Raw genomic sequence first — 23,364 nt, forward strand, 5'->3', positions numbered from 1 at the left:
ATTTTGCATGACAAGACTGCTTCATTTGTGCTGCATACTGGAAGTCATGCTTACTCAGTACAGCTACAAGTATATTGGAAGTGACTTTGGTGCCACTGTTAAGAATATGTGTGTTTTTAGTACACCTTGGATATGTATGTATCGTTTGGAGTGAGAAAGTGAAACAATGTCAGCCTTTGATTCATTTTACAACAAATATTAGTTTTCATGACAGACAACACAAAGCATGCATGATACAACATACAAAACACAAATCCTCACATATCAACAATAACCATTGTCCAAGCCATTCATTCACCATAGCATTCAGCAGTTATAAGGTCCTTAGCTCACTAGTCATGATTATACAAGTGCATTTTGGATCAAAAATGCATTAATAATAAAAATCTACCCATTTGTGTTTTGAAAACTACTTAGAATTTCTTCAGAAAACAGCACTCCAAAATTTCCACTGATGCATAGACTTTGTAAATATTGCAGCCATTACTCAGATAAAGTGAAAGGTGATTATTAACATTTGATGGTACATCTCTCTCATCACTCTCATAATACTTCAAGGCACGTAATGCAGTTCATGCACTTACCTGCTCTATGCTGCTCAAATTCCTTCAGCTCAGCATAGAGGGTTGGCCAGGCTACCTTCAGGACCCTCCTGTACAGTGGGCTCATGCAGGGTGGTTGTGATTGGGGCTGGGAGGACTCGCCCATGATGTCCTGTGTCTTAATTTCGGGACCAGCGTTGCAGGTCCTCCCAGCTCTTGTGGCATATCTTGCCCAGCTGCTGATACATACCCACTGCACTGCAGCACACAGAGATATCACATCCAGCCTGATCGTGGCACTCCGCCCCAAGTCAGAACCTCCACCCGCTGGCAGAGACACTGTGATCGGGCCTGAAACCAATGAAAATACACAGGAAGTGACATACAGTAAATTACATGCAGGATGTATTAGTTCGCAATACATCTCAAACTGTGCCATTCACTCCTTGCCAATTATTTATCATGCTACTTGGAAGTATCCATGAGACAGTTACATATAATAATAGGTGGACATTAGAATTTATTTGTATGTGTGAGACTTTCAGCATCACACACACACAAAGAAAAACTACTGTCTACTTTTTATTAGGCCACGTAAAGGCTGTGTAATGACAATCCAGGGCATTACACAGGTATACTTGCACCATGGTGTATATTTAAGAGACTGAGCGGGATTTATCGGGCCACGCTGAGTGAGGAAACATTGATCGGACGTTGTGATGCTTAGAACGAAATGGAGGAAAATTGAGACAATTGAAGATTGATTTTTAAAAAATGAATACTTATCGGAGGACAATTAACTAGCGAACTGAATCAAGGATAAACATACACAAATTTGAATATTGTCTAGAACCCACAGAAATCAATAAAGAAGAGTGGAAGGAAATAGGAAGAACTATAGTATTGTTATAATTACATAAAGACTATTCATGTGTAAACTTCTAGAGAAGACTAATAGGAACAGTGCTTGACAGAGCCATAAAAGTGTTGATTGTAGAGTATCAAGACAACACGTTTTTGTTAATATTGGAGCCCTGATGATGTCCGTTTAGGAGTCCAGCAGCTTGAAATGAATTTCTGTTGATTTATAATAAAGAAGAAGAACTTTGCATTGAATCTACTGCCTGAGGACTTTTTATTAGAAGGATTTCAATAATTGATTGGGATACAAACTGATATTTGTGGCGCTCCTTCTCTCTATAGTATAGTTTTTTGGAAGGGTGGTTGTTATGCTGTGGACCACGAGGAGTGAGCACCAATATTTTTTTAATATACATTTCTTCTTTAAATTACCAACTCGACTAGTGCACTGTTGTGCTAAGCCCTCACTGCTGGAGCTGAACAATTAGTGTATATTTAAGAGACATATAGCTACACTGCCACATGAGTAGCAGCACACACAAATACAATATATATTTCCCTGCCTGTACATGCATGTGTTTAATGTTTCAAATCCTAAACACAACTCCACACAGATGCTTACCATTATACATTCAGTACTGTCTGAGTACATCACATATGCAACATGGAGATAGAAAGATTGTGTAGAATGTTACTATAGCGTCATGCTAGCCATCATAATACAATATTAATACACTGTATATCATGGCCTCGACATTATTAAACATTCCTAGCCTCATTATGTCAGCACCACATCTACTGTGTCTCCAACACTGACATTAAATTCTTATTGTAGTTGACAGTATATAGTTTGTTACATTTTGATCATTAGTTGTCCCCAAAATGTACAGTGAGTTGACCAATTAGTTTTCATCACTTTATGTCTCCACCATGTAACATATATTTGTTAGGGCCATTGTCCAAAATACAATGTGCCACACAGCAAGCCACATATAACCAATGGGGTAGGCATGATTGTTTCCTGTATAGGTAACCAAAATTCTAAAGATGACACCTACTCGTAATCTCATCGGTTTAAAATATACCTGTAGGTTTCCATCTTGAACATAATGCCAGTTCTCGCTGACTCTATGCATAGATGTGAATCATTACGACACTTGGCGCAGGCACATTTTCAGTCTAGGGAGATCTCACACATCTACTTTACGTTAAAAAACCCTAGTACTTCAAAAAAAGTCAAGGGTTAAAGAACGTTATATTAAGGGGAAAATGTCATTGAAAGATGTCATTTTAAAAGTACAAACCAGCAAAAATTCACCAAGTACAGTTATCTCAACTAAAATGCTATCTATCTATCTATCTATCTATCTATCTATCTATCTATCTATCTATCTATCTATCTATCTATCTATCTATCTATCTATCTATCTATCTATCTATCTATCTATCTATCTATCTATCTATCTATCTATCTATCTATCTATCTATCTATATATCTATCTATCTATCTATCTATCTATCTATCTATCTATCTATCTATCTATCTATCTATCTATCTATCTATCTATCTATCTATCTATCTATCTATCTATCTATCTACTGACTGCCACTGGGTAATATCTATATTATATAAGATTTCACTGTTGTAGGGCTTCTTTGTTTCAGGGCAACTTTTTGGATAGATATATCTAGATATATCTATATATATATATATATGTATGTATATATATATATATATATATATCTCTATATATCTATATATATATATCTATATATATATATATATATATAATACCCAGTGGCAGTCACTGACGGGTAGTTATAGTTAGGATCGTGTTTGCTTATATCCTTGGTGTCGTTTGGCGAATCTTCATGACTTTCTCCTCATAAATTTTCCTGGAAGGTTTAAGGGTGATCCGACAAATGGGGCCCAGTAAAATTGGGGTCCCAAGAAGTGTTTTCCTCAGTCACTTTTGCATAGGAACTGTAGATACAGATATAACCCAACCGGCATAACAGATTTACACTAAATTTGGCAGAAAGCTATATCTTTGTCCAAAAAGAGTGTCTTTTGTGATTTGGTGTAAGTCCATTCAGTAGTTTTTGAGTAATTAAGTTTTAAAAATAATTGTATAGAAGGATTCTCTGATTCATGTTGTCAATCATGCTTTGTGATTAGCTGTCCGCAACCTGAAGAAAAAGTTGTGGCTGCCATGTTAGGACTCTAGCACTAGAACCCAAGTCCTAGAAAATACAAGAAAAAAATATAAGGTGACAAGGTATGGTCACCCTGACCCCCTGGGCCTTGACCTCTGGTCTTTAATTTTTTTTAAAATGTTTTTTCTTTTGGTACCGTGGATCAACTACAACACCCAGCACAACACCTCTGGGTGTCACTCTGGATCAATGGAACCAGAATGACACCCAGGGTGTTGAGCTGGATGTTGCAGTGGATCCACAGATCCACAGAACCCACCCCCTCAAAAAAAGTTTATTGGGCAAATGCAGGGAGTTGGGGAAGGGCCTGGCTGCAGGGCAGACCCTGACCCTCACCCCACGCTGTGTGAGGCTAAAGGCCGTTTGCAGCAGGGATAGTGCCCACACAGAATTGGCCGGAGGGCCTCGCTGTAGGCCAGGCCTTGTGGTGAACTCCACGCTGCACACAGATGGGGGCTGTGCATGGCAGGGAGTAGCTTTGTCGTGGGGAGGTTGGATGCAGGACCTGGCTGCAGGCCAGCCAATCCAACTCCACACATGGCCAAACACTGTGCTCAGCGTGGGGTTGGCTTTACATTTGACAAATAAATATTACTTAACATTAAAAAAGAACCTAGAATTCACTAAAAGAAACAAAGGTTAACGTGACGTTATAGTTAGGAATTGTAATCATATCGTACTTTACATCAAAAACCTCTAGAATTTACTGGGAAAACCAAAGATTAAAGGGAAGTTATAGTTAGGTTAAAATGTTAGTTAAAACATGCCATTTTAAATTAACAAAACCACTGAAATTCATCAGTTATAGTTATCTCAGGGAACTATAACAAAAGCCCTAAAGTAACAACAATTCACACTCTCGCCACACACTGCTAATTACCCCAACTATTACATCACTGCTGACATGATCTACGACATCACTGATAACATCAGGGCAACATCTGAAATTACATCATTGATGAAAACACTGTGCATAGCTGTATCTTGCTCCCTCGCCATGGAAAGTGTTGTTATCAATGATGTCATTTCAGAAGTCTTCAGTGATGTTATCAATGATGTGCTAGAACATGTCATGAGTGATATAATATGTTAGATAATAAGCAGTATATCTACTTGTCAGAATGTTGAGTTTTGCAGCTGTGCACTGACACTGCTCCAGAAATGATGCGTAGGGCCTATATTTGCACCGATTCCACGTGCTGTCATCAGTTGTTTTTGAGACTGTCTGAGCCCCAAGACGCAGAGCTCAAAAAGCAAACTGGTAGACAGTGTGCAGTTTCTTAGACGTGGTACCATCTTAGAGAAGAATCAGGAAATGAGGGTGGGGGAGAAATCTATGGATAGATAGAATCTCTACCAGAAAGAGCGTTACCTCAGTATGTAATTGTTCTTCTGGAAGAGACTGAGCTTCAGATTCCTTGCCTTTTGAATATATATCAATGCAGTACCTATTTGGAGCTTGGTCTGTGATTGACTCAAACCAGAAAGTCCTGCAAGATTGAGTGGGCAAAATGCTACTGTCAGTTCAGCTGGCTGTCCAAACAATAGTGCTTCGTAAACATTAGAGGAAACTCCAGGCAGCTGCCTGGCAGATGTTTAGGACAGGGACTCCACTTGCTAACACAATGATAGCAGCTTTGGCCCTAGTCAAATGAGTATGCAGTCCTTCTGGAGTCTGCTTTTCATCCAATGCGTAGCAGATCTTAATGCAGTGCTTGATCAGGCAGGAGAGGGTTCTCTTCTGTACTGCCTCATGTTTTTTCACTTCAGAGAACTCCAGAAAGAGCTGATTGTCCACCCATTGGTCTTTGATATGATCTACGTAGAAGCTAAGCACTCTTTTGGGGTCCAAGCAGTGGAGTCTTTCTTCCTCCTCAAATGGGTGAGGCAGAGCATAGATTGCCAACAAGGTGATGGTTTGACAGACGTGAAATGATGTGCCAACTTTCGTCAGGAAGAATGTCAGAGTCTACAGAAGCAGTTTGTCTGGGCAGAATGTAGTGCAAGGTGGATTAACACAAAGAGCTTGAAGCTCATCCACCATCTTAATATTAGGGAGCAGTAAGGGACAGCTGTGAAGCGGCTCAAATAGGGTGCACATCAGATACGTTAGGATCTCATTAGGGTTCCATTGGGGCATTACCAAGGGAGAAGGGGGAAACATATGTTGTAGCCCTTTCAGAAATAGCATCACAACTGATGATTTAAACAGAGAAAGCTTGTCTGACAACTGTAAGAAGGTTGGAATGGCCACAATATATCCCTTAGCTGTGCCCAAAGCAAAGTGTTGCCCACCAAGAGACAGAACAAGCAACAGAACATCAGATAACTTGGCCTGGAGGGAGTCAATCTGGCGTGTGCCACAACAGGCCACAAATTTATTCCAACTACAGGTGTATACAGTTTTGCTGGGGGATGTCTGGCTGTCAAGATGACATAGACCACCTCTGGACAAAGGACAGAGATTTTCAGCTGTGGCCGCTCAATCTCCAAGGATAAAGGTGGAGATTGAAAAGGTCTGGGTGGAAACCCTGCACTGATGCTGTGACATCAGGTCCTTCCGGAGGGGCAGCATGATCAGTGGAAATATACTCCCAGGTGTTCAGCATATCATACTCTACATGCCTAATCCTAAGCCATAAGGATGACTTGGTTCCCAACTGTCCTGACCTTCTTGAGAACTCCAAAGCGCAGAAGTTCTAACATTGTACGTTCTCAGTGGTAGTGAACATACAGAGCCAAGGTTCTTCCCATTCCTGCTAGAACCCTTGACTACCTAAGGGTGTAATTGCCATTCATGACCCTCTAGCTGAAGACAGCTGAGCTTGTGCACCCTGACATTCAAGGATCCTGTAAGGTGGCCCACCACCAGGAATATTCCTTGGTAGTTCAGCCATTTCGAGAGATGAAACTCCACTGGGCCTGCAACCTCATTCCTCCCTGTTTGTTGCAGTACCACATAGCAGTGGTGTTGTTCATGAGCACCTGTACCAGCCTCCCTTTGATGGCATTCAACACCAAGTGGATAGCCCATAACGCCATAAGTTTGATGTGGGGCCAGTACTCCACCGGTGACGAGAGGCCTCTGATCTACAACTCTCCCAGATAGCCGCCCCAGCCCAAAATGATGCATTGGACACCACTGTGAGCTCTGGGTGAGGAAGGGAGAGGGGGTCTGTCACTAACCCTGTTGTGGTTCAGCAACCACCACTGCTGAACTTTTAAAGACTCCTCCGAAATCTGAACAAAGTCAGAGAGGACTCCTTGATTTTGGGCCCACTGGGACTTTAAATCCCACTGCAGAGCCCACATATGCCACCTGGCATGCTCAACCAACAGGATGCAGGAGACCATCAAAGCCAGCAGCTTCAGAGTTGCCCTCATTGAAATCCAGGACTGGAGCTGAAAGATCAGGATCATTGCCTGAATTGCCTGGACTCTCTTTCCTGGGAGAAAGGAACAAAACCGAACCGTGTCCAAAATGTCTCGGATGAAAAGGATCTTCTGAGAAGAAGTCATGTGGTATTTTGGCATGTTGATATTGAACCCTAAAAATGACAAGAGGTTTGCCATAGTCTGGAGGTGGCTGACGTCTGCCTGATGCAAGCACGCCTTCAACATGCAGTTGTCAAGGTTAATGAAGATTAGTAACTTCGTGAGCACCTGAAGGGCACTAGTAAGACCAAAGGAGAGCACAGTGAATTGGAAATGCTCCTGTTCCACCATAACCTACAAATTACATCAATGGGCCTGCTGGACTGGAATGTAACAATAGGCATCCTGCAGGTCCAATGCCACAATCCAGTCTCTAGGGTGGCGGACAGACAAGATCTGGGCCAGGATGAGCATTTTGAATTTCTCTTTTCGGAAGAAGGTATTGAAGTGCTCAGGTCTAAAATGGGCCGAAGGTCTCCTTCCTACTCTGGCACCAGAAAGTAGCCGGACTAACAACCACACCCTACTTCTGGCACTGGCACCCATTCTACAGCCCTTTGGCACTTCCTGCTGCAAAATCGAGAGATGGTCCTCCGTCACTCAGTGGGGGATGGTGGAAGATGTAGTGTGGAATTAATAAATGAGAGGAATTGTCTGCTGGAACTCACTTGTCCAATGTAATCTCCTGGCAGCCCAGAAAGAATCAAACAGATTCTGCCTCCCACTGGTGGCTATGTTCCATCAAGTGCATGCTAAAGAGGTTTGGCAGAAATGTATAGGTTGATTAGGCTGGTGGTAAGGGGTGCCTCATTCAAAACCCGAAAGAAGATCTGAAACAGGTGCGATTGGTGAGGAGGAGTGAAGAGACCCTGAGAGCAAGGCATCCCCCTAATTGCCTTAAACTGCTCGAGAGTGGAATTGCCCTTGTCCCCTAATAGGCCCATCCCATCAATGGGCATGTCCATCAGGGAGGACTGGACGTAGCCATAGAGGTCAGTGTATCGCAGCCACACATGGCGACAAATGGCAACACTGGCACCAATAGCACACCAGATGGAATCAGTGGTGTCCAAGCCACAATGAATAGTGAACTTGGCACCATCATAACCATCCTGAAATGCTTGGACCAGGACAGGGCTAAAACCATCAAGGACACCTAGAAGGACTTGAGCCATTGAATTCCAAAGGGCATGGGTGTAACTGGCCAACAAAGAGATGGTTTTGGAAGAGCGGAGGGTTAAAGACAATCTTGCAAAATGTTTCCACATGTTTAGATTCGCTGTCAGGGGCAGTGGTGGGAAACATGTTTAGATTAGACTGACTCATGAACACCTGATCAAAAGGCCTATCTGGATTTTGAGAGAGGAAACCAGGGTCGTCTGGAGCAGGACGATGGTCCCTGACAACTTGTCAGCTGACAGGGGGGCCAGATGTAGGATTTACCCAGACCCAGACCCCTAATAAAATGTTCATCATTATGTGAGAGGAGCGACTCAGCAGAAGTCTGTCCAGGTTGGAGGACCACAATCAGCACATTAGTTTTTAACTCCTTGAGGGGGGAGCGGAAGGTTGAGAACTTCAGCCACCCTACCCATAACTATAGTGAAGGGGGTGTATTTCTCTGTGCCAGTTCCAGGAGGGGAAAGTGTCAGGACAAGGGGTGAGGCCACTATCCTCTTGCAGGAGTTTGTACCAATTGTCATCAATGTAGGCCTGCTCAAACTTATCACTCTAGTCAAAGCCGTCAGAATTGGTGACAAAAAAAGAGTGTAAGCTGGGCTGGCTCATTTGAGGGACCGAAATGTTCAATAGAGAAAGTGATGTCTTGGGTGGATTTGGGAAGAAGGCTGGTCAAAATCAGATCAGACCAGTGCTGACTCGAGGTCAGAGAGAATGATTGATCCCTCCTACTTTACTCAGTTCTCAGGTCTGGAAGGAGGGGTACGAAGTGAAGCCAGTTGTAAGACAGACTTGGAAGGTCCAACTGGCATGTGGCGGAACCCGCAGTTGGTGTCCCAGATGAATGGCCTTGCAGCTCCTTGGGGCCAGGAGGTGCACCAGAGTATGTCAGACAGGATCTGAAGAACTGGACCATGGCTGAAGCAGCATGCAATTCGGCCCAGGAAAATCAGAATGTGCTGTCACAAGTTGCGGGATTGGCTCCCAAGTTGACTGACTTTGGGAAAGAGATTTAGAATAGTGGCACCACCCTTGAGCCTGTTCAGGTGAATGCAACTTTGTGAGGGAGTGAATGAATGAATGAATTCATTAATAATTTATTGTGTGATTGCTTAAAATCATTACAATATGACATTAACAAACATATGTCGTAAATTAAAACATGGTCAGACTTTAAAATCATGGCAGCAAAAGGGTGTGTAGCCAGCTGATGCTGACTGTTTGGTTGTGCCATAAAAATAGAATTTCACCATTCTTTGAGTCCCTGGGGGAGGTAATCTTTGCTGCGTAGACTTTTGTTATGGCGGAGCATGTCTAACTGTTAATCATTCTCCCTGTGTGGCATTTTTTCGTTTAGAAGTGAGTGTGCTTGGTAGATGAATTTGCCAAAGTTGGCTATGTTCAATACTCTGTCCAAGGTGTAGAGCTGGCAGATGGCATCCTTGACATGAGAGATCTCCCTGTGGGGTCTGGGACGACTGCTTTTAACCTATCATCAGGCAGGGTGGCTCGGCTTTTGCGTGAAAAAGGGAACCTGCCTGGTTAAAGTTAAGAGACAAAGTAGACTATGGGTCTGGCTGTAGTCGTAAGTTGACCATTAGTAGAGCTAGCACATTAACAGTAACAGGGCCAATATCATAGCCATTATACAACCTTAACATTGCAAACAGTTAAATGTTGCGTAAAACTGGAGAACATCAGTGGGCAGAGCTGTCAGCATAAATCAGTCATTTTCACTCAGGTTCGGTTCAGGAGCGGAGTTTTGCAAAGAGCGGGGAGGCGATTTCCGCAGGCATATGTGTTTAGTGTACTCTAAAGCTGACTTGGAGTTCGTAAAGAAGTGGGCTTGGCCATCATGTGTGATTTTCAGCTTCGCCGGATTTAACATGGCATACGGGATGGAGGCGCTCTGTAGAATGTGCTTCGCTGTCACACATTATTTGCGTGCAGCTTGTACGGTAGGAGTGTAACCCTGGACAGTTGGTTCCCCTGATGTGTAATGGGGCTTTTTGCTCTGGCTTGCCTGAGGACCGCATCTCTGTCTCCATAGTTCAAGAGACGTGCAATAATTGGAAGTGGCAGTGCACCCGGCGGCGGCCGGCAACCAAGTGACCGGTGAGCGCGCTCTACAATCATCACCTGGGAGAGCGCCGGGCTCAATAGTTCATGCAGCAGATTTTCAATGAATAGTTCCATTTTTTGAATCGTGGTGGATTCTGGAAGGCCAAGAATTTTTAGGTTGTTTCGTCTGGTGTGCGCCTCTAAATCTTCATTCTTTGCCTTAATTACAGCAAGGACTTTCTCCATATTTAATATTTGCGCTCTGGATATTAAGCTTGAGAATCTTGAGCATCGACAGGCTGTTTTCCAGCACGCCCAGGCGAGTTTCATGTTTCTCGTTTTTTAACAGTATCCAGGCTGGAGGTGAATGCATCAATCTTGTTGTCTATGGTTTTAAGGCTGGAGCGAACATCCAGCAGTATGGACCGCATATCTTCTTCCGGTTGCTCCACCATCTCCCTAGTGCCTTGGGCAGTGTCCGGTTCTGTAGTCACCTCTGTGGTACGTGTTTGACGTTTGCTCTCAAAGGGGATTTTGGGCTGCTTAGGGTCTGTCTTGATCATGGTAACAAGCTTGGTGACTTAGCAGAGAAAAGGTTTGGGTGCACTTGCAGATCACACCAGGCTATGAGTACCAGCGCAGAGCGCAGTCAACAACCCAGCAGGGGGAACGGTGTCCCATTTATCTCCAGCTTCCAAGTTATTTGCAGCTCAGCGATGGTGCAACCCCTCTTGTGCACGCAGGTTCGAGCAGATCAGCATGGAGCTTTGTGGAGCAGATGAGCTGAAGATAGGGCTCCCTCAGCAGCCAGATAGGATGGCAGGGAGCTTCCTGATAACCTCTGGACCGTAGGCAAAACACATATAGAGAGAGCGAGGGCAATATACATCAGTGAAACCAGGAAGTGGGAGATCAGATTTTGAATGGTGGTATGAGAAGGGGAAAGGCAAGTGGGCAGTGGGGGGTGGAAGGTTAGATGAGCAACAGGGAGTAGGAAGGCAAAGGGGGAAACTTTGGTAGGAAGGGAAGGGAAGGTAGTGTTAAAGTACTGAGAGAGTTAGAGGGAGAGAGAAGTGGCTAAGAGTGAAATCAGCACCAGTAGAATGTGGCAGAAAAGGGGATGGGGAGGAGAGAGAATGGTAGAAATGAAGGGTATCAGAAAGACTGGAAGGAGAAAAGTGTTGCGTTTAGGTCTGCTAGGCATTGGATCATGGCACAGGTTAGACACCCCAAAATTTGTTGAGGAGGTGCATTTTGATTATTTTTTTTAAGCTTGAGTAGGAGGAGTTACATCGTAGGTCTTTTGGGAGGGCATTCCAGATGATTGGGGCATTGCCGGAAAAGGAGCAGGACTGAGTGGATTTAGTTTTTTGTAGGGGTAGGACTAGGAGGAGAGCGTTTGTGCTTCCTAAGGGTCGTGAGCTGCCTGCTTTGCAGATTTTGTTAGTGAGGTATGTCGGAGTAATTTGGTGGAGCACTTTGTGTGTAATGCAAGCGGTTTTGTAGGCAGACCTGCCTTCGATGGGGAGCCATTTAAGGGTTTTGAGGGCAGGGTGGATGTGGTCAAAGCGTTTGCAGTCAGTGATGAGCCTTGCTGCAAGGTTGAGCATATATTTAAGCAAGGTGGATCTTGGGGATTCCGGTGAGGATGACGTTGCCGGAATAGATACACAACAGGACAAGAGATTGGACAACTAGTTTAAAGTCTTCAGTTGGGATAAAGGGCTTAATTTTATTAAGATGACGGAGAGTGAAGAGGGCTTATTTAGCCAAGTTTTTGATGTGCGCATTGAGGGTTAGGCTATTATCGAGAGAGAGACCCAGGGATTTAACTGAGTTGGACAGGGATAGGGAGCATTTGAGGGCATTGAGGTCAGAGATCCAGGCTTGAATGGGGAGGTGGTTGTTTTTAGGGGAGAAGAGAATGATTTCAGTTTTTTGGGGGTTAAGTTTGAGATGATTTAATTAGAACCAGGATTTAATCTTGGTGAGTGTGTTGTTAAGGTGTAAGATGTCAGCGTGGGTTTTGATCTTGTGGTAGAGTTGGGTATCATCGGCATGGAGGTGGTAGTTGATCCCAGCTTGATTAAGAATGAGGGTGATCGGTTCCATGAAAAGGTTAAAGAGAGAGGGAGAGAGAATAGATCCTTGGGAACTCCAAGGGAGACCCGAGTGGGGTTAGATAGGCAGTTGTTAATTTTAATTTGCTGTGATCGGTGTTAGAGGTAGGAGTAGGAGTTGGCAAAATGCATCTGTAGTCAGCCCCCCACAGGGCAGCAGATATTGCGTTCAGCACAGAGGTTTCTGCAATAAAGGTCCCAGAGAGGCACAGTCTGTCTGCTGCTGCACAAGCACCCATTCTCCGGCATCAGTGTAATACTGTCTTTCCCCTGGGATTCAGTATACTGAAGTTCATGTGCTGCGCAAAGCTCACTGCGTATATTAGGCAGGATTAAAAGTGAAACGGTGGAGATGGGGGCCAGGGTATAGCTGTATAGGGTAGTGGGGGGGGCTCTGTGCGAACCGTAGAGTAGGAGAGTGAGGCCTGATGAGTCCCCAGACAGCCAGACCTCCCACCCCGCATTTCTACGCAGGGGGAGAACCAGATGACAGAGGCCCACCTTTGCCCCACCCTACCTCACACGGCCGCTGCTACAACAGGCGTTGCCCCAGTATGGGAGTGCATCGGGTCCAACATGGGACGGAAGGTACTCAGGCCTAGCATCGCCGCAGCCCAACCCCCTCCAACGTGGGCCGTGTCACGGAGCTCGGGCCTACGCAGCACAGCCAAGTCCAGCTCCATCCCAAAGCCAGCCCCGGTCTTACTCACCGCAGTGCTTCTCAGCTTCCCCTCTAGCTCATCTCCTAAACCAATGATCTCTATTTGCCGCCTCATACAGTCCATCGTTGGCAGTCGCCCCCAGGAGGCTACTCCAGCTCGCTGCCGATCACACCAGCCGTGATCTCGAGCGCTGCAAGACCGTGTGAATCCGTCTTCCATCTGGGCTCTCTCTGGAATACGTGGGCCGTCTACAGCCTGGACTTGGGTCATAGCCTTCGCCTTCCATCAGCCACCCATGATGCTCCCCAGTACAGGTGAGTGCTGCAGTGCCGCATAGGACACCCGGCAGGGTCGGAGCCACTACGGGGCCTTATGGAGTGCAGGAGCCATTTTCTGCCATGGGCCCGGCCATCGACTCTCCCAGCAGTTTCTGGGCAGTTTTGTTGATGCGGCACGGCTTTGTTTGCAGTCAGACAATCATGCCAATCTCAGCTCATGGCAGCGCGATTTTCAGCATCAGAGTCCGTGTTTGAACGGTGATTTGTAAGGATTAGGAAGTCTGGCCTGCAGAGTCCCTTCAGAAGGCAGCCATCCTGCAGTGTGTCGTGCCCCGACTCCCTTCTATAGTTGCATATTTGGCATGCAGTAATATCTGTAAGTGCTTTCCAGGTTGGTTATAGTTCTTTTATTGGAAGCAAGTGTAATCTTGTAGCTAAATTCTTGTATAATGCCTGGCTCCCCACTGCCTGCATGAGATTATGCTTAGTTGTTTGCAGAATTTGTCGGAGGCATGGAGTTTCATGAAAGTCCCGGGCAGCAAGAGCTTCGATGTCCAGTTTACGGGAGAAAAGACGCAGCTGCTTTTTTTATAGTTAATTTGATGGTGGTATAGTCTTCTATACTCGGTCCCAGTTCTCAATGGCTAGCTGCAGTGTCTCCTTAGATTCTGCAAGTTTGATGGACCAAGGATTGCATGGTTTTGAATTTTTAGTTTTACGATAGCCTTCATAGAATTGGCTGGGGCCATGATTGCCAAGTGATGGTGTTTTGCTAAGAATGCCAGTTCTTCTATTTTTTGCTGGGTAAGGTCAAACTCTAGGCGGATCAAGGTATTTCTTGTGGATGCGGGCAGGCAATATATTTTCTTGTATGCTGCGCATTTAATTTTTTCCAGATCTTCCACAAGCATTCCAGGAAATGCCTGTTGCGCATAGTTAAGTGATGGTAGCAGTTTGGCCCGCATAATCCTTCGGATCGCCATAGTTGTTGGGATTTCTTGCGTGGCATGCAGCTTACAGAGGGAGTGCATGACCATCTTTCCTTTCAGTTTGTGTTAGTGGGTTGAAGGGCGTCCGGTCTCACTTAGCCAGACACCTAGGTAGTTGCAGCTTTGCACGCAGTCCAGGATCAGAGTGACAAAACGCTACTTGATGTGCTTTTTCTTTGGATATCTCCCAAAGATCACGGTTTTGGATTTACTTGTGTTATTTGTTAGCATATTTTTGGTATTCTATTCAGTTAGGGCTGTGAGGGCTTTTTGGAGGCCTGTGCTTGTGTGGTCCAAGAGGACTAGGTCGTCAGCATACTGCATTAGGTGGATTTTTTGTCCCCGATTTTTGGGGTGACGAGGGAGGTTCCCTGTAGTGCCGGGCCCAAGTCGGCGGTATACAGGTTGAATAGTATTGGTGCCAAGACACAGCCCTGCTTTAACCCCTTGGTCTGTGGTGATTGTTTTTGTAGTTGACTCTGTGGAGAGTTTTATCCTTACCCATGTTCTCGAGTACAAATATGTAACAGCACGCAGTAGGCTCGGGCCGATGTTCCAGCTCTCCAATTTCCGCCAAAGGATGTTTCTATCAATACCATCGAAAGCTGCTGAGTAATCTATGAAGCATGCGAATACTGGGGAAAGCGGCGAGCGTGAGTGGGATCCCGCTTCAACTTATTATGTTTCTTTTTAGATTTACCTGAAAACTTGGAGTGCGACAAAGACAGGCCTCTCAAGTGGTTCTGACGACTCCAGGAATAGGAACAAGATATTGAATGAACCTTGGATGTAGCCTCCGACTTGGAGTCGCCCAACTTGCAGTCTTCCTTTACTTGGTGACATGGAGTTTTGCCCAGCATTCCCTGAGGGTCTTTGAGTTCATTTATGTGCCATCAGTGCTGGCTTTGGAGTCGTGGCTCGATTCCAGGTACCACAAGCATATTGGGTGGGGATCCATCACATACATTTGTTTGCAACAGTCCATAAAGGGCTTGAAATCTGTAGGTTTTTGTTATGGCATCCCTTTCACACTGAAACAATTTGAGGTACAATGAATCAAAGAGATAAGGAAGAGAGCTCTGGATCCGCATCTGGCGGAAAGCAAGTAACTGAGGTCAGCACGCGGAAGTGACGCATATTTAGGCCCCATACATAATTTCCAGAGTGAAACTGTGTCAATGCAGAGCTGCAAGGCACCACCTTCAGGCACACAGAAGTACAGATGAAATGTTTCCAGATCCACTCTGATGCCTGGGAAATATTTAGAAGGCGAGGAATCTGCGGCTAGAATTGTCTATCAGAATGGAAAGTTTTAACTCACACTTTCACCTAACTATAACAGCACTTTAATCTTTGTTTTTTCAACACATTTCTAGTTTTAAGTAAAATAATATTTTAATACCATACATAGGTATGCTTACCTTGCTTGATGCATGGAACCCCCCATGGGTGACAAACCCCCCCAATGCTGGTCAACCTCACACACTCACACAACAATCCATGGAAAGTTTTGTGAAATGGTACCAAAGTTATTAGCAAACCCCAAAAAATATTTCCTTTGTAAATGCTGTCCTAACACGAGCTACACAGTTGCGATTATTAACTTATTACATTGTGAGAAAAAGGCCCAAGTATAGTTCTCTATTTCACTCATTATAGAGTACAAGTTGCTAGATTTAGCTTATTTGTGAGTCTTCCAATAAATAAAAAAACTGGGCTTTATAAGCACTTTTCCCCTCAACTCGGCCTCTTGGATCTCCTTCAGATATTCCAAAAAGCACTGCTTCTATGGTCTAGTGGTCCAGTGAGAATTTGCTTTAAAATTGCTGACATGTGACAGTGTTCAGCTTATCAGCATTCTTTCAGGCTTATTAGCCCCTCTTTCTCCCACTAAACTCTCAGAGTGTTTTCCTTGGTATAACAGATGGTTGTTTTACACCATAAATGAATGAGAGGAATCACCTTGGTGGCCTAAGCAGATCTTACGCAAGGCACCACGGTACTGAATTAGATAAGCTAATAGTCTGCCTAGACTATTGGGGTTATTGTGTTAACTATCTATAAATCATCTCTAGCCAGAATCAAATTCAAAGTATGCCCCTTCAAGTTAGTTGGAACCTAGCCAGATTTACTGAGTCGAGAGCTTTCAGGTCAATAAAACATTCCTGAGCTTTGTTGAAGGTCTAGTTGTCTTTGTTCATCAGTGATATCCTTACCCAAGTCATTACCTGACTATTATGACCATTGACATTGCTTTATAGATGCCATATGCCATTGTTTTGTTTTCATACCTTATTAAGCAATGGACAGTTCTTTGCTAGACCGCTTGTTAGATGTTTTACATTTCTCTTCTGTAGGGTTATAATATGATGAAGCGCTTTAAGGCTGAACCCAGCACTGTTTGTGAGTTTCAAGCATAAAGAGTTGTAGGTGTTCTAGGAGTCAGTCATGTTTATTTTGTTGTATGCCCAAAAAGAGTGAAGCTTTAGGTTGTTGAGAAACCTGGGAAGATATACCATGTTTGAGATTGAAAGTGATTAGTCAGTAGTCAGCCTTTATGTGAGGTTCTGTCAAGGGGTACTACTTTAATTACTTTGACTACTTTTAAATGAATTGTAGGGATGAGATCTAACGTGAACTGCCTAGCGGGTAGGACAGTCCACTAATTGGTTGAAACTCATTCCCCAATAGTGTCAGGACAGTTTAGCTCCAGATGGCATCTTCTGCATCATTATCAACATCTGGTTTTGTAAAGGGCCACACATATCCAAAATCACTATGAGTGCTCAGCACATGACATCACAGCCGAGAGAGCCAGGATAGAGTGCAGAAAGGCAACCTCGATCCTAATATCCAGTGAAGATGTTCAACCTTTCCTAACAATGATAACAAACCTGTGACAGATTTATATTGAGTCAATTAAGATTAAACACAGCACACTATATGGTGGCCTTTCCGATGATGGACCAATAGATGTAGGATCTTCCATCCTGTCCTAATGAAGGGCGTATTGACACATTGCACTTTATGTTTTTTGTACATTCTATATATCTCCACTGAAGCATTAATTGAAGCCTTTGTTGACAAAATGTAACTTTTCAAAGTATAGACTGACACTAGTATATCTCCAACAATTAGATTCTATGTATATTTGCATATTCAGCAAGCTTTTTATGGAAGAATGAATTTTTAGAGATTTTAAACTTATTTATACATATGTGTTTAATTTTTAAAAATCTTTTATGGCTAGATAAGTCAACCAAATAAAGATTAATTTTAATATGATTTGAGTTGGCATCACAGTCAATGATGGATCGGAACATAAATGTTTATATTAAAGTCTCTGAAGGTCCTAAGGCTGGCAGAATCTGTTGAGAGGACTCCACAATTTACTATCATGACACAAAAGGATTTGCTACCAGCACGTCATGTATTGCGCTTAAGGTAACTCTAGATAACATGTACCAAAGGTTTGGGTATTCCAGTCCAGATTATACATATTCAACCTATTTTTCAGTTATCTAGGGGCTTGCCTCTATATTGTTTTCTGGCCAATTGTTAAATTCTAACATCTAATCTATGGCCAACCAAAGCAAACTACATGGAACTGGAGAAGAACTTTCTGGTGTGTCCATAAATATGTTAAAGGTTTATAATATTTAGATTTATGGGAAGATGCTTGCTAGAATCTATGAATGAGCTGTCCCATCCCAGTGGGCAGTAGACAACTGTTAAGTAGAAGAAGATGTTCATAATTACAATAGAATTTTCTGTGACCATTGTCAGTTCACTTTGGAGTTGTGCTACAGAGCAATCAATGATTACTTGGCCTCAACTGCGATGGGTGGGGCCTTTTACCACTGATGTTCTAGGGTTTGTTTTACAATAGCACTGCAAACTGGGTCAAGTACTCCACTACCACACCTGACACTTATAGTAGTGAGGGCAGACAATCCAAGGTGTTTAGGGCTGTAGAGTGGAAGGTTTGAGATGCAGAACTCAAGCAATTAAATTAAAGGTACAATAAATAAATGTCCAGGCAGTGCTTTTCTTTTAATAAAAGAGAAGTACTTTAATTACATCAAAATGTAAAGATTGTACATAGAGAAGAAGTAGCACTACAGTGGTGCACACTGAAAGTTATACTGGGTTCACTTCACAGAGCCACAGAAACCCTCCTAAATAAACTCAGGTGCAGACTCACTATTGAAAAGTGGAGTAGCTTTCCTGTGCTCTGTGACCCATAGGTCAGTGTGTAATTTTTAATTAGTCCGTTCTTCAATGTGGGCTGCAGTTATCTTTCAATGTCACACCAAAATCTGTTTGTTCTATGCAAAGTCTTTGTTTCTCATTCTTGGATAACTGTTGCACAAACTCAAAACTTCTAAGTACAGCTGTGTAGGTGTTGTACTCAAGGGGAAACAGGCATGCTTGCAGTCACTTGAGCTTGTTTAGCTGATCTGCCTGTTCCTCTTCCTTTTGGGCCATTGAAGACTGCAGTGGTTCGGTGAAGGCACTCCCGACAAATGGATCCATCACTTTTGTTGGGGAGTATTTAGCCTCTTGTTGGTGGCACTGTAGTCCTTGAGTACTGCGCAGACAGAGTCAGCACAGGTCATCAAATCTCCTCAGTAGCATTAACTGGTAAGGGCACTGTGGTTCATTGTTACTTATGATGTTGGACAGGGAGGTCCGAGGTCAACTTTGGTCAGTTCCAGACATATTGCTTTGGCATTCTGCTTCTTCTGGTCTACTTCTCCATCTAGAAACAGTGTCTGAACTTCTCCTCCTTGGTCAGACAGTTCATGCTGGGCAAGGCACGCTCTTTTCAGCTCTCAGTAGGCAAGCAGACACCCAGGTCTCAAGCAGACCCACTGCTTTTTCATCAAGATTTTATGCGATGTTCCCTCTCCTCTGGGAAACTAGCTATCATCAATACCTGCCCAGGATCGCAGTAGCACTTTGAGTACTCTGAGTAGCACTCCTGTACTTGGTTTGTCAAATCTTTGAACTGGAGCCAAGTGAGAAGACTTGTGTCCCACCTTTATTCATAGTTTCCAGACAGGGTATGTCGGTCCACTGTGTACTGTTGAGGAACTGGCTAGGGAAGGTCCCTTTTCATAATGTTATCTTCCTTCTGCTGTGCGAACACTTCCTTATGTAAGGTGATGACTCTAACAGGAGGTAATGATCATGCTGGCTCTAAAGAGGAGTATCACTAACAAAGACACAATAATTGTGAAGATCTTCACCTGTCTGTCATCTGCTTTTATGGATGGGCCACTCAAGGGAAGACAAAAGCAAAGTATAAAGTAATACTAAGAATCAGAAAAGTATGTTAAAATGGGTGAGAATGATATTATGTATCAAAAGCTCCTCATGTTTCTTTGTTTGTGTTTCTTACTGTTACAGAAGCTAAGCCTTCCGCGTTTCAGGCACCATGAGGAATCCGGTAAAGATCATGGGGAGGTTTCCATATTTCATAGACAGAAATTTGACCCTAGTGGAAAAATCGTCCGTCTTCCAGAAGACCAACAACACTACCATAAGGAAAATCATGAGGAGAAACATGGACACGGATCTCCCTCTGGTGAACCTCAAGATCAACCAACTAAAAAACCTAATGAAGGCTCATCACTAGAACACACAGGTCTAAAGCCGATCCCTCCACCGTCCAGAGGACCTGTTGGAACAGTGGAGTACTACCACATGATCAATGAGACTGATGTTTTTCCTTCCCCAAGTAATCCTGTCCCCTCACATCCCATAGTTCCCCCTGAATCATATCCAGGTCAAGAGGCTGTTGAGCCAAGACACCCTATTGTCCCTGGTGTTATTGGTCCATTTCAGGATCCAGAACCACAGCCATTTCCCCTTCACCCTTCAGATTCAGCAGGATGCCCCTCAGATCCCAAGCACATGTTGCCCCACATTGCATCCTTATTGCCAAAACCTTAAATGAATGTTCAAGCAACAAATGAAATTATCTTATAGTGTTTATATGTTTAACACTCATTCACTGTAGCATAATGTGACCACAACACCTTGCTATTTTTGTTAGTACTGGAAATGTCAAAAGCTATAAAGAGATGACATAAAGTATCTTTCTTTGGTTCCGTTTTTTTGTGGTCATTATATTCATCTTTCATTTCCATTCAGTTGTGCAATTAATTATGCATGACTCGTGGTGGTAAATCTCATATGTGTATGTGATACACAGCAGATAGACCAGGACTGGGACGTTAACATTATTAATACTGCTTCCCATATAATGCACACTACAGAATGAATTGTCTTTGAGTGCACAATAACAGAGATTATTCTCACCAAAGTCTATGGTCCCCACTTTCTGAATTTCAGGAAGGCAAATGGCATATGCTGCAATCTGAACATGCCACATGCACACAACCAACTGAGCTAACATAATGTCTAAAAAGACCACCATCTCTATATTTATAGCTCAAATTAACACAAGTCAAGTCTGCATATAAATTAACATAAATTTATATAATTTTACCCATAAGAATGACTATTTCACCCTTGTTGCTCCCACTACCACTGACTCATTGGAGCATAGAAAATCTACTCGTGAGCCTGTGGCCCTAGATAGAACAGGATCCTAGTCATGTAAAATCCATCTAGAGAATGGGGTCCATCAATGGTCTGTGTTAGGGCCCAATCTTTTTGAGCTTTATCATGCGGACCTTCAGTAACCTTACAGAAAACCCAGTCCGTCCCGCCAAAAAAGAGGGGTCATCATGTTACATGTTTTATGTATGCCGGTGATCTAGTGTTTCTAAATATAACTGACGTAGGGTTCCAAAGGTGCTTCAAAGCATTTGGCAAGCATTGTTAGGTTAATCATTTGGTAATTAATATGTATGAAAATATTTTGGTGCTCGGGCAAAAAACGTAAACCTTGCTCGTGGTCAAATGGTAGTCAATTGGTAGAGGACATGTCTTCATATAAATGACTTGCCAACATTTTTGCAAGCAAACTAAACTAGATATTTCACATAGAGACTTTAGGTTTACATTTGTTTTATTGTTACAGCTTTACATGCTCACCCAAACAGGGAACATTGTTGCACAGTGAAATTCACTTATAGATAGATTGCAAACATAAAGTACAACTTTTTAAACATCAAAATAAAAACCCTACCCCCCCCAGCCCTCCCCTCACCCTCCCCAGGTACCAATAATGCTGTGGAAATACATGAATTGAGTGGTCAAATGAATGTCACTCAGAAGGGGTCTCTTTATCCTCTGCAAGAGCATCACTAGCTAGTGAAGTATATAGCCCAAGAACAAGCGCTGAGTGGTCAGAGAGAGATCTTGGCTCAATCTCTACTGACGTGACTAGCGGCTGAAGTTTCTTGCGGCTCAAAAAGTGATCCAGGCGGGTGTAAGATCTATGTGCATGTGACTAGAAGTTGTAATCACGAGTGTGGGAATGGTGCTCTCTCCAAAATTCTACCAGGCCCATCTGCGGGAACCAGACTACACCCTCCCTGTGAGTGCCCCATACCTTCCTCTCTGTGAGACAAGCGATCTATTTCATTATCAAATGCCAGATTGAAGTCACCTCCTATCAAGACTAATCGGTCCTGTGAGGTAAGGGTATCTGCACTGGCTGTCCGTAGGAAGATTTCTTGGCCCTAGTTGGGGGCACAGAGTGAGCCTAGAGTAACTGTCTGGATGCATAACTGTACTCGGTAGACCAGGAGGCGACCGCTAAGCTCTATTAGTTTGTGTCCAACCTTACCACGAGACGTGTTACGTGAGAACAGGATGGTGACCACAGCTGTTTCCTGGCATGTTGAGAAGAAACATTGGTTAGGGAAAGCTCTGGATTTCAGCCTTTGCCAGTCCCCTGCAAGCAGATTGGTCTCCTAAAGAAGGCAGATAGCTGCCTAGGTATGCTCCAGATATGACAGGACTGGCTGTCTCTTGACGGGGATGTTAAGCCCCTTACCATTCAGGGAAATCACCTTCAAGGGATTACCTAGCATCTGAGGGTGTGTATGTACCTGCACTAGATTCCATAACCCAAACCTGTTGAACCCTATAATGCAAACTAGTGTGAGAGGACCCACCTGTGTGTAGTAGCATCTGCATGTAGCATCTGAAAGCGAAGTACGTGGTTACCCTTTTATCCACCCAAACAACGAACATAACTATAATGGGAGAGTAAAGAAAAAATGCCGAAAAAGTCCCTGGAAGTGGCAAGACATCAGTGCCAGTCCAGGAAGAAGACTGAAAGTAGGGTCTATGGTCTCTCAAACTCCACAGTGAGGGTCCCGTCTCACCTGGCCCCGGCCCATGTCTAAGATGCATATGAGAAAGTGTGAAGGAGCCGCCTCACCGCCTCGGGCAGTATCCTGTGATGTTGGATTTTCAGCCAGTCTCTCCAGAACTGCCCTTCATTCTTGGGCGATCGTGGCATGGTCAGGTTTCATGATTCATGACCCTGCACAAATCAATTTCTTCTTCCAGGGTGAGCGCCGTCCGGCTTTGGGGCCCGCTGTTGTCAAGCCCAGGGAAGAGCTGTCAGGGATCTCAATCTGTAATAACTAACAGGCCGTCCAGAGGGCGCGGATTTGATGAAGCTTCCCTTCCCATTTGAAGACCAGGCAAAAGGGATGACCCCAGGAATAGGTGATGTTCTTGTTGTGGAGGAAGGTTGTCACTGGGTAGAACGCTTGTCTTTTCTGCAGCGTGATTGTCAATAGGGTTTGGTACAGCTGAAGCTGGTGGCCACGGAATTGCACGAGATTTGACATCCCAGGCCCTGCAGAGAATCCGTTCCTTCAGGGGAAAGCTGTGGGCACAGGCCAAGGAGTCCGAGGGTGGCATTTTGGCAGACCTGGGGGACCCACTCTATGTACTCTGTCAAGCCGAATATCCTCTGCCTGGGTGTCCCCTAACATCTGGGCAAATAGGGCATTTTTTGTTCTCCAATGCCCTCCGTCGCCCCCTCACTTGAATATTATTACGTCGTGACCTGTTTTCAAGATCCC

General features: G+C 44.0%; 1 protein-coding gene across 1 annotated transcript in view; it reads left to right on the forward strand.

Annotated features, from left to right (window-relative positions):
* The window catches only part of LOC146785921 (fetuin-B-like), a 129,631-nt gene extending 109,185 nt beyond the window's left edge, over positions 1 to 20,446 (forward strand). The window contains exon 7 of the mRNA XM_085635319.1: positions 19,757 to 20,446. Coding sequence (XP_085491445.1) covers positions 19,757 to 20,302 — 546 coding nt within the window. The 3' untranslated portion in view covers positions 20,303 to 20,446. The remainder of the gene's footprint in view (positions 1 to 19,756) is intronic.
* Positions 20,447 to 23,364: the final 2,918 nt, after the last annotated feature.

Source organism: Triturus cristatus, chromosome 11 (assembly GCF_964204655.1).
Source record: "Triturus cristatus chromosome 11, aTriCri1.1, whole genome shotgun sequence".
Taxonomy (NCBI): Eukaryota; Metazoa; Chordata; class Amphibia; order Caudata; family Salamandridae; genus Triturus; species Triturus cristatus.